The sequence below is a fragment of the Limulus polyphemus genome, unplaced genomic scaffold, assembly GCF_000517525.1.
Source record: "Limulus polyphemus unplaced genomic scaffold, Limulus_polyphemus-2.1.2 Scaffold381, whole genome shotgun sequence".
NCBI lineage: Eukaryota > Metazoa > Arthropoda > Merostomata > Xiphosura > Limulidae > Limulus > Limulus polyphemus.
Window position 1 is genome coordinate 558,377 of NW_013665991.1, and position 18,105 is coordinate 576,481.

An 18,105-nucleotide genomic window follows, 5' to 3' on the forward strand; every position below is an offset into this window, starting at 1 on the left:
TTTGCGCGAAATTCAAAAACAAACAAACAAACAATAATCCCTCGTGTAGCTTTGCGCGAAATTCAAAACAACATACTTCGTAATATTAGCTTTTCGTATTTTGCTGTCATAATATAAGAATGAAATATAAAGAGTTGAAAAAAAACTACGTAATTTAGTGCTTAAAATGATTAGCAGACTTATAATACAAAATAATAGCAACTTGTATAGCAACTAAAACGATAAATATGCTTGGTATACAGAACGAACGTTCACTCCATTCTTTGTATTTTTTTAGATTGTTACATGTATATATAAATATCTGCGTGTTTGTGATTATAATTTCTTGGTGGTTGAAACCAATAGAAATAAAATAGTATCATATTAACATTAACTTACGATTCGAGCAATCCAGCTGTATACAGTGAAACTAAAATTCAACCTCGTATGTTGATAATGACTATAGCTCGTGCAATATGCTTTTCTTACATTCTTATTTATAAAGATCAGAATGTATTGTTATTAGTGCTTTAATATTTTATTTCTTATTAATGCTTTACAAATAAAAAACTCAAATGGGCTGGATGAGTTTTTTATTATCTTTTGGCTTAAAATATTTTCAGATAATTTCGCAGGTTTTGGAGTTTTAGTTTCATCTTTTTTTTAGTCCATTCGTTTTATCGTTTTCTTCATTGAATGTTGTGATATTTTCAGTAAAGGTTATCTGGAACTTTGGAAATCTATAACAATGTAAAATGTATAATGCAGTACGCTGACTATTCTAAATATATTGATTAACATTGACCAACTGAAGTGTTTAGCATCATAGAGTTGTCCTTGAAGAGGTTCAGGAATGTTTAGGTCACGTGTCAATCACGTGGTTTTCTACCCACAATTCGAAATCCACATACACGAACGAACAGTTTAAAAAAGTTTTACCTAAAGTTCAGCACCACCTGGTGGCTACATATAGCATTGACAACAAACGAAAGAAACAGCGCGTGAGTTAGAGGAGCAGACCTACATTTGAAATGCTGCTTACCTGTTCTCTCAACTAATGCAGGTAGCGTGGTTTCACCCAGAGATAGAGAATTTATCTAAACCAGGTTATCCATGGTATATAACAGTTGAGTGTGTGATGCCACAATTAACCGCAAATATACATCTTTTATCATCGTATCATTGAGGGTGTTGGCAGAAGAAAAAGGAACGAATATCTACAAAAATCACAATGCAATCGAAAGCAAAAAAAGTGGTAATTTCCTTATTCTTTTTAACCGTATATTTCTATGTATATACCAAAGCTGCTGTCAGTAAGAACTTGACAGAACTAAAGATAAGTACCGATATACCTCAGCCACCACCTTCAGCTCAATCTATTTCTTCTTCTGCAAGCACAGATAGAAACATTTCCAGTTCGTCGGAAATAATAGAATCAGCGTCTTCCGTTTCATCTTTCTCTTCTACCGAGCTCCCTTTGTCTTCGGAAGATAAAGCAATTCAATCTTGGACAAAACTTGAAGAAGTAGTTGAAAGCACTTTGGGTAAAGTTACAGTAAGGATATTTCCATCTTTAATCCAAGTTGGACTGAAAAGTAAACTTCCTGGAAACTGTAAATCAGCGGTTTTGAGAACAATGTTGGGATTAAGAGCTATGGAACCTTGGGCTTTAAAAAGTAAGAACTTTCTTTTAATACGTAATAACAATCTCAGTATACATTTTCCAAAGTACGTATATCTCTGTGTATTTCGCCATAACGATAAAGTATTGTAGTTATGTGGTTTTGTTTGTTACGTAATTTTGCTTTGAAATGTTAATGTTTTTGAAATAGTACTCAAATAAGCCATTTTTTATCATTTAATAATTGATAATCTTAGGGTAGAAAATAAAAATGACATACAAAAGGTTAAGTATGTTATATTAAACTATTTTGAATACGCAAATCAGCAACTCACGTGACATCCACAGCCAATATAATGTCACAGTGGAATAGATTGTATCATAACTACGTTTTGACATTGCTTGGCGTTTATAGGTAGTGTGATGCCACCGAAAATAGATCCCTTTTAAAAAGAGTGTGTAACAACTCTTTCCAACGTAAAATTTTCATAGACTCACACAATAAAGACGTGTTCAGGTCGGATATTTAAAATTCCCAAGACGGTGATATCTTTTGTATTTAATGGCTTTGGAAAAGAAACGAATATGGATAAGCCTAGGGCCCGAAGACCACCCTGAAATGCTTACAGAAAGTCGAACCCGTGGAGTGGTAAGTAATGTTCAATGTTTTGTAACGGGTAAAAATCTACGAACAAAAATATCAGCGACAAAAGTCGTCCACATGTTCCAGGCAACAATATGCAACATAATCAAGAACTTCCGCCTGGAAAAGCAACACAAGCTACTTCCACGATATATCAGTTCGACTGTTCCATACCTCAAGCAGTTGGAGAACGAAAGAGGCATTCATGTTATTCCATACGGGCACTGGGAAAACGTCGTCCTCGTACACTAAATGGGACATGGAAAGCCTATAGAGAGTAGTGTTGTACTTTGGACATGACAGTCTTAGGACGGAGTCTTTTGCAATAGAAATTATGCTGCAGAGCTATTGTCAACATCATGGCCGTCAGACAGAGCGTGTAACGACGTGGAGAGGTTCCTAAACAGTGCCCAACTTCTGTACAGGTTGACCCGTTTTTACCGTACATATTGATCAGTTTCTTGTCATTAATACAAAATGAATTGAAGAATAACTTACGTAATCATTTTCTATTTCTAGTATTTTTCTGATAATTATACTTGATTGAACATAAGTAAGTCTCCACTACCTCTTTTCTCATACCTTTGAATTTGTTAAAAAATGAAAACTTTATTACCTATTAAATAAGAAAATATTAAGGGTGATATTCAGGTTAAAAGTTTAACCCCAATATTTTTCATTTTGTTTTCTTCTGGTATATTAGTCACCAATCGTACACACCTAGTTATCTGACTGCTCAGCTTGTGAGCATGTTGGATTTAAGTAATCCTGTTTATTGGTCGAAAGATCTTTTCAAGACGACACAATTAGGCTCTAGGGTATAAATAATCTAATGAAAAACACCTTGGTTGTGAAAAAAAAAAATGGTAGAGCCAAAGAAGGATTGAGGATTTAAAGGAATTAAATCAAAATTGGCGGCCAAACTGGTTGCTACACTTATTGGATTGATAAGAATTTTACAGCAAATATTCATTCATTAGTTAGCTAGGCCGCGTATTTTGTTTTACCCACCATCATTCCCCAAGTAGAAAAATCCAAAAATAACTTTCGGTACAGACGTATCAAGCATCATTATTTACGCTAATTGCTTAAAATATCACGTGACGCTAAACGCTTTTTAATTAGGAGAATTTCATAAAATTTAACAAATGAATAATGAACACTAATCGTTCATCCATATGATTCATTTGAAAACTTGAGCTAGAAACTGATAATCTAGTTTGCTGGGCCTAATCAATTCTTATGTATCTGCACATCTTTTCACCCTATAGTTTTGCTGTTCTGAATCAGCTGTCTTTAATCCAAATGACAAAAAAGTAAAAACTGTCCATTTTTACTCTTAGGTGAAGCTGTAGTAAAACTTTTAGATTGATAGCTTTTGACTTTTTGCGTATGCGTGTGCAAAACTTTTGGTTAAATTTGAGTGGTTTTCATTTAATAAGTTAGCATGTGTGGTTTATATAAAAATTAAATATGTTTTTCTATCAAATAAAGTTTCCGTACTTTCGGTGTTAAGAAAAAATAGGGAAAAATTCAATGAAAATTTGATATTTTATATCTCGTGTATTTTTTAATGGATTGCATTAAAATCTGGTATGTGAAGTAAGAGTCCAGTAGAGAATATTCACTGAAAATATGTGATAGTTTGGATTACCACAGTCCGAGATACAGAAAGTGGAAAATCGGTAAACTATCATTCCTGTTAATAATACAGTGTGTCCTGCAGGTTGTTTAGGCTGTGCGACACACACCCTGACTGCACCAACTGTAATGTAATGATTTAAAGGCGTCTTAAAAATCACGTAACTTAAAAAATATGGTGTTTACACGATTGAATTCTATGGTAACAATATGCTGACAAGCCTTGTTTTATCTGTGGGCAAAACCTTATTGTAGTTTATTTTCAGAATTGTTTTAGCTATTTTTTTTCTCCAGAGCAGTAATGGTTGTATTTTAAACTATTAAGTAGCTTGTGTTTGTTCAGTCAATACTTTTATAGTATGGAAGAACACTTTTCAGTTTCTACAGTTTAAATTCATATAATAATGTTGTAATTATATAATAACAGTCAAAACACAGCGAAGAAAATACAAGGCAACGTGGGAACAGTAACGTAGCATGGACAGAAGACAACAGCAAATGAATAATTAATACCTTGCCAGATAAGAGACGAAACAAGGGCAGTGACTCACATACACCATTTTTATGTCTCTCTCTCTCTCCAGAAATACTGTATAATATTTTTGAATTGGTGAGAATAATTCCCTGTGTTGGGAGTTTTATTTGAGGAGACTAAGCCTCCCCCAAGCCTCTTATACTGTCGTCTCTACTACAGATACAATGCGACATAAGAGCACTTAAAAAAGGGCGGTTAATACACTGGATAAATGACAACATAAGAGTGTTTAAAAGGTTGCAGATACAAGATAACATGCGAGAAGTTAAACACTGCAGACACAAGACAATGACATGGGAAGAAGTAAAACACTGCGTGCTATTATGAAGTTTTAGTTGTTGTTTTTTTTAACAATTTTGAAGAGAGATTTTAGAATCCGTATACTTCTGGAGTTTTGTTTAAGTTCAACATACTCTCTTTACTGTAGCATGCACGTTAAGTTTTTTATTGCACTTAACATGGAGGAAACTATTTCTATTTAGCGTAAACCAGTACAGTATGATTTTCCTTATAAGAACATTGAACTTGGGTGTACAATTTGTCGAGGTGGTGAGTTATTTACATGTATGTCGTGCTACTTAATTAACCCAGTGATTTAAAATGTTTTTTCATTGTCACGATTAATTAGAATCGTATTTGTGTTGTCACGATTAACTAAGGTGGTATTTGCGTTGTCACGATCAAATAAGATGGGTATTTGCGTTGTCACGATCAAATAAGATGGGTATTTGCGTTGTCACAATCAAATAAGATGGGTATTTGCGCTGTTCACACAGTTCAAGGTCAAACTTTGGATAATTTCATTGCAGCCTGGGATAATATAGTGGTTTTCTTTATGGATATTCTCCTGCCTAAAGTTTTGTGGAGATTATAACGTTTCGAGCTTTCTCTCTAATTCGTCTTTAGAAAAAGCTCGAAACGTTATCATCTCCACAAAACTTTAAGGAGGAGAAGATCCATAAAGAAAACCGCTTTAGTAATACAAACACACTGCCAAAAGCATCCCCGATAGAAGATTTGAAGGGCCCCAGATGTTTATTTCACTAATGGGGCGCAAACTTAAACGCGAAATGACCCAAACTTTACATAACAACATTTTGTTGTGTAACCTACTGACCCACAATGTTATAGAAAAAAAAGTACATGTTATTTTCCTACTCTATTTTGAAGCTTGTCGTGTCTTACTCCTGGTTTCTTTCCCCTTAAAAGTTTTCATTCGATGGGGTAAGTTTTGTTTGTTGTTAAACGCTATTTGTTTGTGCTGTGCCCACCAAGATAAAGTTCAAACATTAAAATGACGCTTACTAGATTGTTTTTGTAAACCTTTTGTGTCTGTGTGTGTGTGTGTACAAAATAGCTTGATAACCGAGTATTTATTGGAATAGCATATGGTTTATTTAGAAGTCTACACGTGAGTCAGCTAAGATGGAACTGATTTTGAACTTGTGTCTACTGGTGTTATAGTAAATGTTATGTGACACGTCATTACCTATTCACTTTTGATGTTAAATATGTTTACAGGGTTTTAATAATTCCTAGATTCAACGTGTCTACCTGGTTAAAAATACATACATGTACAACCTAACTGTAACAGCAACTAATTGGTATTAATACTAATGTAAAGGAAGTATCCCTATATTTAAAAAATGACAAAAAGTAAAAACACTTAAATACAGGATAAAAAGTAATCACCACAAAACAACATTTCGTCTCTGTTAACGTCATCTGTCTATACTTCTTTAACTTTTATTATCGGACAGTATGGTTAACTTGTCTTGCTAGATAACTACGAAAGGCTTCGATACAATCTTCTGTGTATTTTTAAGGTGTATTGGAGCAAATAATTTTATATTTCCATAATTAAATCTCTCAGTTAACATTGTCTGCAATTATCAACATTTTTTTATGTTATTTTTTTTGTTATGTGACGAAATTTGAAGAGAGGTGTTTTCTTTGTTTACACAAAAGAGAAAACACATGAAAAAAGTACGACTTCATAACACTTTACGAAGAACGATTCCCTTACTCGTACCTGTTACAAGCGTGCATGTAGGTCACCCATAATCCTATGGTAACTGTGTGATATTTTCATAGTAGCCTTGAAGAGAAATGCCAGTATGTGGATTCGTGGGCGACTTCTCAGTTCAATTTTATATTTTGTAATAGATCAATAAAGTACTCACACACTCCTTGTAGCAACTGTAAAATTTGTTTATTTGTTAATTTTTATTTTGCACAAAGCTACTCGAGAGCTATCTGCACTAACCGTCCCCAGTTTAGCAGTCATAGACTAGAGGGAAGGCAGCTAGTCAACACTACCTACCGCCAACCCTTGGGCTACTCTTTTTCCAACGAATAGTGGGATTGACCGTCACATTATAACGCCCGACGGCTGAAAGGGCGAGTATGTTCGGTGATGGGGATTCGAACCCGCAACTCACAGATTTCGAGTTGAACGCCCTAACCTAACCTATTAAGCCATACAGTAGAAGGGCCCCCAAGTGACACAGCGGTATGTCTGCGGACTTACAATGCTAGAATCCGGGTTTCGATACCCGTGGTGGGCAGAGCACAGATAGCCCTTGTGTAGCTTTGTGCATAATTTAAAAACAAAACAAACAAACAGTAGAAGGACACTGTGAAAAGATAAAGAAAGGGTGGAAACACGAAAGTTGGTTATTTCTATGTGCTTCATTTGTAATGCTACTTCAATTTCAAAGAGAAACACCGTCTAACCTAGCTGCTAGATCATTTTATTATTATTATTTGTGTATAGAGTTAGACAAATTAACTTATTTCCTCATTATAAAAAGGAAGCTGCCTAAAAAGATTATGATGATTGTCTTCTAACGAGAAGCGCTTTGAGCAAAATGACGAACATCCTAAACATCAAACAGTTTATAGAAATTAAACAGAGCGCCCTCTGCTAAAACCTCAACCTCCAACTAAAATCAAGCTTACAATATCCTGTAATAAGCAATATATATATATCAGTGGCGTAGGAAGCGGGGGAGGGGAGACATTCACTTTTAATTTGCCTCCTACACCATTATATGTAGATTCTTAAAAAGTTGTGTATCACATGTAATGAAAAGCCGGGTTTATACGGTGGTATGTTGGTATTATGTGTCCCACGTTTACCATTATGAGTGAATTTAGCAGTATTAAATATCATGAAACGAAACGTCCAGAATTCAAAACGTGAAAGACAGTACAGTTTAAATGCTTCTTACTTTTCAAAAATTGGTTAGTGAGAATTACTGTTCTAAAAGATTGCGAAAAATGGGTATTTTAGGAATCGGATTCTCTCATCTTTTCAAAGGGTTTCAGTTTTGAGTGAGCTTTTCTTATCTTACTGACTTATAACGTGAACGTAGGTTGTTCAGACATAATGAAACATTTTCTGGTTCCCATATAACATCTATTACAGCCTGATACCTACAACACCTGTGATATTCATGTGTCTTGATGTCCGACAGATAGAATCAAGTATCTGCAAAACGTAGGTTCTGGGAATGTTATGCTGAGTAATTTTAAAGATGCACAGCAAATAAAGTGCAAAAAAATACACGTGTACAGACAAAACGATCTTTATTCATACAAAAACGTATGTTGTAACTTACTGGCTGACATCGGTGCTTCACAGATTGACTGAACTAACTGTTGAAGTGAAGATCAGGATCTGACGTCTTCCCTGGACGAAAGCTGGATCAAGAAAGAAATCAAGACCTAGAATCATGGAAATAACAAACACAAAGTCAAGATGGCGCAAGCTTACATTAAGTAACCGTTGTAGTTTATATCCTTTACCTGAATAACCGTTGTAGAATATAACATGTACCTGAGCAAGAAGACTACGCACATTTACGATTTTCATATATCCTATTTACCAAAAAAAAAGGCATAACTACACGAAGAACATCTACATACAAGTTTATAAAAATAACCTCGATATATGTGAATTATAGTATATTCTACTCTAGTCATGAATGAATAGAATATAATGTTGCAAATATCAACACACGTCTATTGGTGCCTGATACCTATACACTTGTGACAACAATCATTTAAGGTATGCACCTGCTTTGATATCAGAATGTTACGTTTTTATACGTGTAGATTTTTTTTCGGCCATTGTTAATGTAATTTTAAACACTACTAGTTTGTTTAAAACACTTATTAATCTAAAAGGGGAGTTCTGCTGTTAATAAAGTCATACAATATGATATATCAACTATTTATATAGATTTTTTCGGGGAGAAAAAGGTATGTTATTACTGTCATTCATATTCTGTTATAGAAACATGGTTCTGTTGTAATGGGCTTGCTTTTTTCCTTCTAAAAGATCCTTTGGTTTTAACTTGTTGTTTTTCATTCTTTGATAGATTGTTTAAGCAGAGTATTCATGATGAGTAAACCTGGAATGGACGGCAACTGCCTGTTGTAAAAACATTCAAGTGTGGAGGACGACGTTTCGAAAGTCTTCCGTCTTTTATTCTGTGTTTTTTCATGTCGGATCAAAGTAGCCTCAAAGTTCGAAGAAATACGCTGATGAAGAACGTCACGTTTTACAGCCTTGATAGTCCCCCTCTCGATATGCGCGTGTGGGGTCGGGGGGGGGGGTGTCCTTGTGGAGATGTTACCTGCAGCTGAGTTCTTCGTTGTATTTCGTAATGTTTTCTGCAAATAACAGTTTGAGAAGCATTAATGAGAAATGAAGAGTAAAACGCATTTGTTATGACGTGAACACCTTCGCTATGTTGGCGAAGCATGACTATAATTAATTATACTTGATGTAAGACAAAAGTATTAGGCCTATCATATATTTCAATAGTGCATTCCTTATTCAGTCCTATGGGGCTTTTTCAAAAAGAAGAAGAGTGTATAATATATAATATTTCAACCCCACTATGTCTGCTATATCCTTTTGAGCTCTGTATAGAGCGAAACGCGTCGTCGGTAATGGATATGGCAAACATAGCGTGGTTGATATCAAGAAACACACACCTGAAAGACACAGAGGTGATAGTTTAACGATTTTCCACCTTCTGTAGCTCGGACTGTGGTAATCCAAACTGTTACATATTTTCAGTGAATATGCTCCACTGGGCCCTTACCTCACATACAAAATTTCAAAGCAATCAAAGTGAATGTGCTCCACTGGGCCCTTACCTCACATACAAAATTTCAAAGCAATCAAATTTTCATTGAATTTTTCCTATTTTTTTTGTTGTTTTTTTTTCTTGCTATCGAGTATCACTTTCTTACTTGCTGTGGTTTGTTGGCGTGTATTGACAAAAAAGTCATGATAGCTATTCAAAAACACCTTAGTTGTGAAAAAAGGTGCGGTAAAAAAAAAAGGATTTAGCGTGCGATTTAAAGGAATAAAATCAAAATTGGCGGCCAAACTTGTAGTTACACCTATAGCATTCATAAAAATTTTACAGCAAATATTCATTCATTAGTTAGCCAGGCCGCGTTTTTTGTTCAACTTGGAGCATGATGGTGGATACAGACAAATTCGTTTTATTGAAATTCTATAATTTTCGTTAATCATTCCAAGATGGTTTCCCGTCATTTTTAACGGCCTTTTTTACCAGTATATATATATAAGATATCAATGTAAGATGTAACTTATCTAAAATAACCTTTCAGAGTTAGAAAACCCCTAACTGCATATAAACGTTTTATTAATATATGTATTATTTATTATAACATATTGTGCATTTAACTGTATCCGAAAATTACCCTAAATTTTAAAATTTCTCTATAATTCTTCAAATCATTGCGAAGCTGATGAAGCCACATTTTTGTTTCGTTTTAGTTTTATTATTGAAGTATTCTTTAGCAATTACATAACAAAGATGAAACATCTTTTTCAATAAAGTTAAGGAGAAAAAAAAAACGACTTTTGCTCTCCAGATAATAATAAAAACTTTTTATTTCAGATAACGTTTTACCCGTGCGGCTGCATCAGAGCTAGTAGTACAATAACCCTTAGGGCATGGGTTTCGTCAGGGTTGTTGTATTTCTAGTTGAAATAAAAATTTTTTCTATTATTATCTGAAAGGCCCCCAGTGGTACAGCGGTATGTCTGCAGACTCACAACGCTAGAATCCTGGTTTCGATACCCGTGGTGAGCGGAGCACAGATAGCTCATTGTGTAGCTTTGTGCTTAATTACAAACAAACAAATTATCTGAAGAGTAAAGGTCGTTATATTATTGTTGTCCCCCTACATTTATTTCCCTATAATTGTAGTCATGATTCTGGCTTGTCTATGAAATCGAAAATTCAATGTTCGCCGACCAGTACTGTGGATTAGCTGCCTTTTCATTTGTCTATCAGCTCCAAATTAGGAACAGCTAGGGGCAAATAGCCCTTTGTGAAGGTTTGTATGAAAATTCTGAAAACAAACGAATCATTATTTCTACTAAACAAGTTTTATTTTTAGTGTCAGGTCTCCTATGAATTATGTATATATATATTAAAGTAAATGTCAGAATAGTTTGTGGCAAAGTTGAAACGAGAAATTAAATAAACAATAGCTCATTTATATTTCACGCTTTCAGTTGTAGAGATAAGTAATCGATTTCCAGGTCTCTGTGTTAAACAAGGCCATGCTTTCGGTACAAGGATAGCTTTCTTACCTTGGACCATAGTGTTCAAATAACTTCGAAGCTGATTGCCTTGAAAAAGTCTAACTAATTTATAGCAGAAAAATAAAATGTCAACGCCAGTAAATCATAAACACTTGCACAGCGAACAATTCCTTTATTTTTTAAACTTTATTTTATTTTATTGCGCGATATTCAAAACAAACTTTAAATGTATTGTCAGTTAAATAGTTAAACTCTAGTGATTGTAATTTATGCAAAGAGGGGTATAATGAAATACTCTAAACATTAACACAAAATATAAATTGATTTGGTATTATTATTATAAGCATAGATATAGCCAAGCTTTTGTCACAAATAGCAAAAAAACCTGCAACTGTAAAGGAAGTAAAGTTTGGAATTAAGCACAAAGCTACACAATGGGTTATCAGTGCTCTGACCACCACGGGTATCGAAACCCGGTTTCTTGCGTTGTAAGTCCGCAGATATACCGCTGTGCCACTGGGGGGCTGGGAAGTAAAGAGTCGTGATGTTTTTTATTTGTGCTATTGTCCAAAATTTCAGACATCAGGTTTGTTTGTTACTAAGCACAAAGCTACACAATTGGCTATCTGTGATCTGTCTACCACGGGGATCGAGCCCCGATTTTTAGTGTTATAAGCCATTAGATTTACTGCTGAACCATTGGGGGCCAGACACAAATTTATAACCAGCATTAGATTTAGGTAGAATATTATTCAAAGTTTGTTTATTTAACCCAGAAATTAGCTTATTTTATTAGAAAATATTTTTGGTTTTAATAACTTTATATGTACGTATAATTAACGACTGAGTTGGTTACTTTTCATGTTTTGAAACTTTTGAACTGTAAAATATGTAAAATCAGAATTTTTCTTATTTCATAACTTGATTATTTCTTATAAGTATTTATGTGGTAGTATACTTATCAAATGGGTTAGGATCAACGCTTTAATTTTTAGCATAACCATATGAATTGTGTTTCTGTTTAACTATACGGATCGATCACTATTAATTGATTTGAAAAGTTGTCTTATTTGTTTTGGTTGGCCCTGTGGTAGAGTTCTGGATTTCTGAGCTGGTGAGCTGGATTCAAATCATTCTGAATCCACAAAACAGTTCTCGCAGTCTAAGCTCTGAGTGGTTACAAGAATGACAGTCAATCCTTTAGCTTGGATTATGGGTGATAAGGTGCTACTGATCGGCTGTCTTCCCTCTGGTAGTTCAAAATTAGCAGATAGCTTTTTTCAGCACTCGGCTAAATAATTTTCATTTTTCAAACTGAACACATTTTGTAAGTGCTCAAAAATTTTAAATCAGTTTTCAAATAAAATTTGTAACTTTGTGATTAACGGCTAGAACTTCATTGTAAGGGTTAATTCTAAGTAAACTTATGTCCAAAGCCATAGTAGACACGAAGAATATGCATACATTGAAGAAACAAAGACGACATATTATGAAAAAGGCCCGGCATGGCCAGGTGGTTAGGGCACTCGACTCTCAATTGGCGAGTTGCGGGTTCGAATCCCAGTCACCCCAAACATGCTCACCCTTTCAGCCGTGGGGGTGTTATAATGTGACGGTCAATTCCACTATTCGTCGGTAAAAGAGTAGCCCAAGAGTTGGCGGTAGGTGGTGATGACTAGCTGCCTTCCCTCTAATCTTACACTGCCAAATTACAGATGGCTAGCGCAGATAGCCCTTATGAAAATGTAATTATGTATATTGTTACGTCTCTGTTCGTTTGTTAATTTCCTGTAAAAATTCGTTCCGAAGAACTTCAGCGATACAAGTCCTTTCTTAAATAAAACTAGTTTATTCTTTCTCAATATAACTTTGCAATACACTTAATTTCCACAGTCAACTTAAACACACGCTATAATTCACAACGATTCACGCACTTTACTTACGGTCACTACCGCTCGCTTGACTCAATTATCTGTCTCTATATCTCTCTATCTGCAATCATTTGCTGGGCTTATATACTAAAATAGAGGGTGTCTAGCAAACAATCGGGCCTTTATGATCCTTCTAGAAACTCATCACGTGTTACCAGCGTCACGTGACTTCATCTGTCGTAACAATATTATATCGCTAAAAAACGGGTTTCGATACCCGTGGTGGGCAGAGCATCTTAACAACAACTTACACAGCGATATTACAAAAAATATTGTTTAATTTCTCCCGATTAGTTTTATCATTTTCAAATTAAAAATTGAACGAATGAAAAGCTGATAGACAACTACAATTTTTTTTTATAGAAATGTAAACTAAATTATTGAAGAATTCGATTCAATTTTTTCTATTCATCATGTATGTATGAGCAATGATTTGCTTATTCAAATTAACTGTCGATCATAGCAAGCTACCAACTTAGTTCAAAACTAAAAATCAACCCGATGTTAAGTTTATAAGGAATGCTTGTCATAGTCTTAAGGGTGGATAAATTTAGAGTATCCTAAAAAAAATGCCAACAGTCAAATGAGTATAGATTATTTTACTATACTTAAGAATAATATATAATTAGAATTCTATTCTTTGGCCATAATGCATTTTCAAGAGGGACGAAGTATTTTAATTATAGGAAATATCTGAACTCACTTTTGTTTTTACCCTTGTTTACTAATGTTTAAAGCAAATCTGCTAAAGCTATTTACTTCCGTCCATAATTTTTGAACTCACTTTTGTTTTTACCCTTGTTTACTAATGTTTAAAGCAAATCTGCTAAAGCTATTTACTTCCTTCCATAATTTTTTACTAGTGACCAGAGAGAAGGCAGCCAGTCAACAACACCCTACCACCTGCAATCTATGCTAGGAATTGACTGTCACTTTTAGAACGCACCAATTACTTAAAGCGCACGTATTGGAGCTCGGTTCACCAATTTCGAAGTCCAGACTCTGTTCGATATATTAGAAACCATGGGAAAGAGGAGTGCTACTTGAAATATATTATTAATTTGTTTCCTTGTTGTTTATTTTTCATTTAAGCGCAGACCTGCACAATGGTCTATCTGCTCCGCACCCATTGCAGAGATCGAACCCAGAACCTCAGCTGAAATAACCGCTAAGCAAATGGATGGCATATTTATTTGTATGAATTTCACGTCTACAGTTGCACCATCAAAATGGCCAGCTGGTAGTTTCACAAATGTATAATTAAAGTTTACGAAGCGTTTAAAGACTCTCTTAATAATTTTTATGGGTGTGTAGAGATAAGAAACGAACAACATTGTCGAAGATTTATTTCATTGAGAAAATCAGGACGTCCTATTAAAAGCGCTCGAATGTTAAATAATATAAACGCTGAACGATAGAGACACGCTGATATTAGGCTATATTTATTTTATGCCTAGAATTTATCAAGAATTGTGTAGAATTTTAATTTAAGTTAGCAAATTCCAAATCTTAGCTTTATCGTAAATTCAATCTTCTTTTTAAATGATACACAGTGCATTCTAAGGGAATTTTAGTTATTATAGATTATTTGTTTAAGATTTTTTCTATATTAAGAAAGATCGAACATTTTTATGATTGTTTTTAGGTTTGTTAATTTTTTTAGTTAATTCATCCAAACCAAACCTACAACTCTTAAAATTCATGTTTCGTGTAGTTTTTTAGTAATGTCTATTTCAATTAAGGTTCTCGTGAATGTCTAAGAAACTACGAAATCGATTAAATGTAAGAAGCAAAAATTTATGAATTAAATAACAGTGTTTGTTTGTTTTATAGAACAAAGCCACATCGGGCATTCTGCTGTGTACACAGAGGGGAATCGAACCCCTTACCGCTGTCCCACCGGGGCGACACAAATAACAGTGAAGAGTTATGAGAATCATTTACATGTATATTCGAAAATTTCATTTTGCCATTATTTTCACTAAAATTATGCTTCATCGTGTAACATAAAATAAACTGTGATTAATTTGCTTTCACTCTAAATATGAAGATTCTTCCTCAAAACAGTGTCTGTTCAGAAAGGCTGAAAATAGGTGAAGAACTATAAAAGTGTAAAAAACCTGAGCAAGGTAGCTAAAATTTGTTGATTTATAATTATTTATAATTTATGAAAGGTGATATGCGACGTTACTCAAAATTAAATAAAAATTCTTATTCAGACTTTTCGACCCAGAGGTTTATTGGAAAAGAAACTAGTTTTTTCGCTTATTCGCTGTCTTTTGATCTCACTTTTTTTTATATACATCCCTTGGCATGATATGATTGTTCATTATAATGTGAAATTAAATTTTATGAAAGTCTTTAATAATTGCAATTTTGTTTTGTTTAATCATAGTGCTAGATGCGTTTGGTAAGCCTGGTGGAGGAGTTCTGCAAGGGGCACTGACGTCATTTGGATCGTTTGATGAATGTCTGAGTGTGGAAGCTACCGAATTTAACAAACGGACCAATCAGACGGAGCGACACTTCAATGGCCAGTATTGTACTGTTGAATTCCACCCACCATTACCGCCTAAACCTCGGTACTATACTGTTCATCATCGATTGAAATTGTTTGAAAACTTTACTAAATCAGCAAAGGTACGTAGTAGGCCCCAGGGCTGGATTCAAGTTAAGTGTGGCCTTAGGTCCAGGTAATGTTTGGCAATAATAATAATAACTCACTCGTGCCTCTATTCTGCTAATTTTACGAACCATAATGTTTTTACTTGGTTGGCTGGCGGGAATTCCTTGTAGGTCTATGCTTTAATCCGGTACTGGTTAGTCCCCTCCCCCCAACAACAACAACAACAATATCACTTACAAGTATAAATAAACATATAAGTAAATATAAATTTTTACAGATGTTACTACTCCTGTATTCTTCAACACAATAAAAGTTTCAATCATACAAGTTTTATGTTTCTATGGGGAAAAAAGTTGTATAATTTAGAAATAAAATAACGAATGTTATTAGTTTTATTCGGAGCTTAATATACGTTCAAATAAAATGAGGTACTTTTGGAAATTAAATAAAAATTTATTTCAGTAACGAAATAATATTATGAAGTTTTGGATTTATAACTATAATAGTTTAAAATATAGGAAAGTCAAAGCTACTCTGAGGTTTTCCAGAACAAAATTTATGTTGTAGAGTAATATTGAAGTCTGCCACCAAAGAGCACCTTTAATGGTAGAAAGTTTATTAAAGAGATGTAGAACTGATGTTTTATTTTAAGTATATTTCAGTAACTTATTACAAACAGTATATATGTTTAGATTCGTAACAGTACTGTTCATCACTCTACCAGATGTTATTAACTTATCACACGGGAATGGTTAAACGTGTGAATTTTTTAATGATTTTATTTATTAAAATAATTAATTATTAATATTTTAGTTCTGATTTTGGAACATTTTACGAACAATGTCTGAGCAGCCTAGTCTAGTGAATAGGATACTTTTCTATAAATTTTAAAAACTGCAATTAATCAAAGGTGTTGAAATACTTATTTACAAGTTCTTTAAAGTGTTGATATTTTATATATATATATGAATATAATAATATATAATGATTATAGCCCTTTTAATTTATTTTGACTTTCATGTTTAATATCCTTTTGTCTTCCAGATTTTATCACTCATTAGCGATAAAGCACATTTCTTCTACTTTTTGTCGTTTCGACTTGGAGTATGCATACCCTCTACCTGCTCATCGGAAGACCTTGTTCACGTGATCAGTAGACGTTAGTGTTAGGTTTAATAAGAATTACGAATCTGTAGAGTGTTTTAAAAGCTTAATAATGGTTTAACTTGGACTTAGATTAACCCTTTTCTGCTTAGGTTAAATCATAACGACACTGCATGCCATGAAAAGCGTAATTTCATTTCCTATAACGTGAAATATTTTACGTAATTTACCACTCGCAATGGATAGGATTCCTCGTGGATCTTACTATAACTTATAAGAATGTTATCAATGCTTCATATGAATTTAATTATTTTGTTATAAAAGACTATTTATTTTTTTATCACTAGCAATTTTTCACATTGAGTTTAATTCAAAAATTCTAATTAATGTATATTTTATGTCACAATACCAAACTACTATGCAACGGATTGTGAAAAAATAATTCATTATTATTGTTTTAGTGATAGGTTCCTATGGATTCACCGTTTCTGTTCCTCATTGTGAAACAGAAGCATCAGTGGATATAAACAGCAGCCAAATAGTAATTATGTAAGCTACTATTAAACTATTTTTCATCATTGTATGTGAATATACTTGGTAATTAGTATAGCTGGAGATTAAACATTAGTGGTAAACCTCGTGCTGTGTTCTTTTCCCAGAGTGTCGAATGGAAGCTGTTAGTTTTTGTTGAAGAGGAATGAAGAATGGGGGTACTATTCATTGTGGGGTCTTTCGAGTGTGATCTGCTAGTTTTCCTGTTATTGAGTTTTATAAATGTCATACTCTTAAGCAATCATTCAAATATTAAAGCTTGTTTTATAGAAGCCCCCCCTCCCCAGTGGCTCAATGGTAAGTCTGTAGGTCTATAACGCAAAAAATCGGGTTTCAATACCCGTGGTGAACACAGTTCAGATAACACATTGTATAGCTTTGTGCTTAGCAACAAACAAACAAATTATTTCATAAAAAGGAAACAAATGAGATATAAATTTAAATGTAAAAATTGGTTTAGAAAAATTATAATACAATTTTTTTAAATGAAATTTGAGTTAAAAAGAGTTATAAGTCACGAAATATGGATATATATATATATATATGTGTACTAAATTTATTGTAATATTACATAGAAAATGAAAGCAAAAAAGAAAATAGAAACAACGCAGCTACAAAACAGACATGTACCACCTGGTCACACACCATAAGGTGGATAGTTATGCAATGTGCCCTGGTTTTTGAGGTACTGACGGAAGTAAGACCCAAATTGCGTTGGGGTACACCGTCTATCCAGTTTAACCTCAGTTTCGCAGTCCTCACATTCTCAATAATAAAATAAAAATTATAAAAAGAGCAGATGTGGGTGCTCTTGCCCACAACGTCCCACATCTGGTAAAGATGTGGGAAGGTGGCTGCTCAAAATAATATAT

General features: G+C 33.9%; 1 protein-coding gene across 1 annotated transcript in view; it reads left to right on the top strand.

Annotated features, from left to right (window-relative positions):
- The first annotated feature begins 1,012 nt into the window (after positions 1-1,012).
- The window catches only part of LOC106457847 (nose resistant to fluoxetine protein 6-like), a 36,515-nt gene continuing 19,422 nt past the window's right edge, over positions 1,013-18,105 (top strand). Inside the window, exons 1-4 of the mRNA XM_013917298.2 lie at positions 1,013-1,655; positions 15,347-15,591; positions 16,622-16,736; positions 17,143-17,230. Of these exons, the coding sequence (XP_013772752.2) occupies positions 1,211-1,655; positions 15,347-15,591; positions 16,622-16,736; positions 17,143-17,230 (893 nt within the window). The 5' untranslated portion in view covers positions 1,013-1,210. The remainder of the gene's footprint in view (positions 1,656-15,346; positions 15,592-16,621; positions 16,737-17,142; positions 17,231-18,105) is intronic.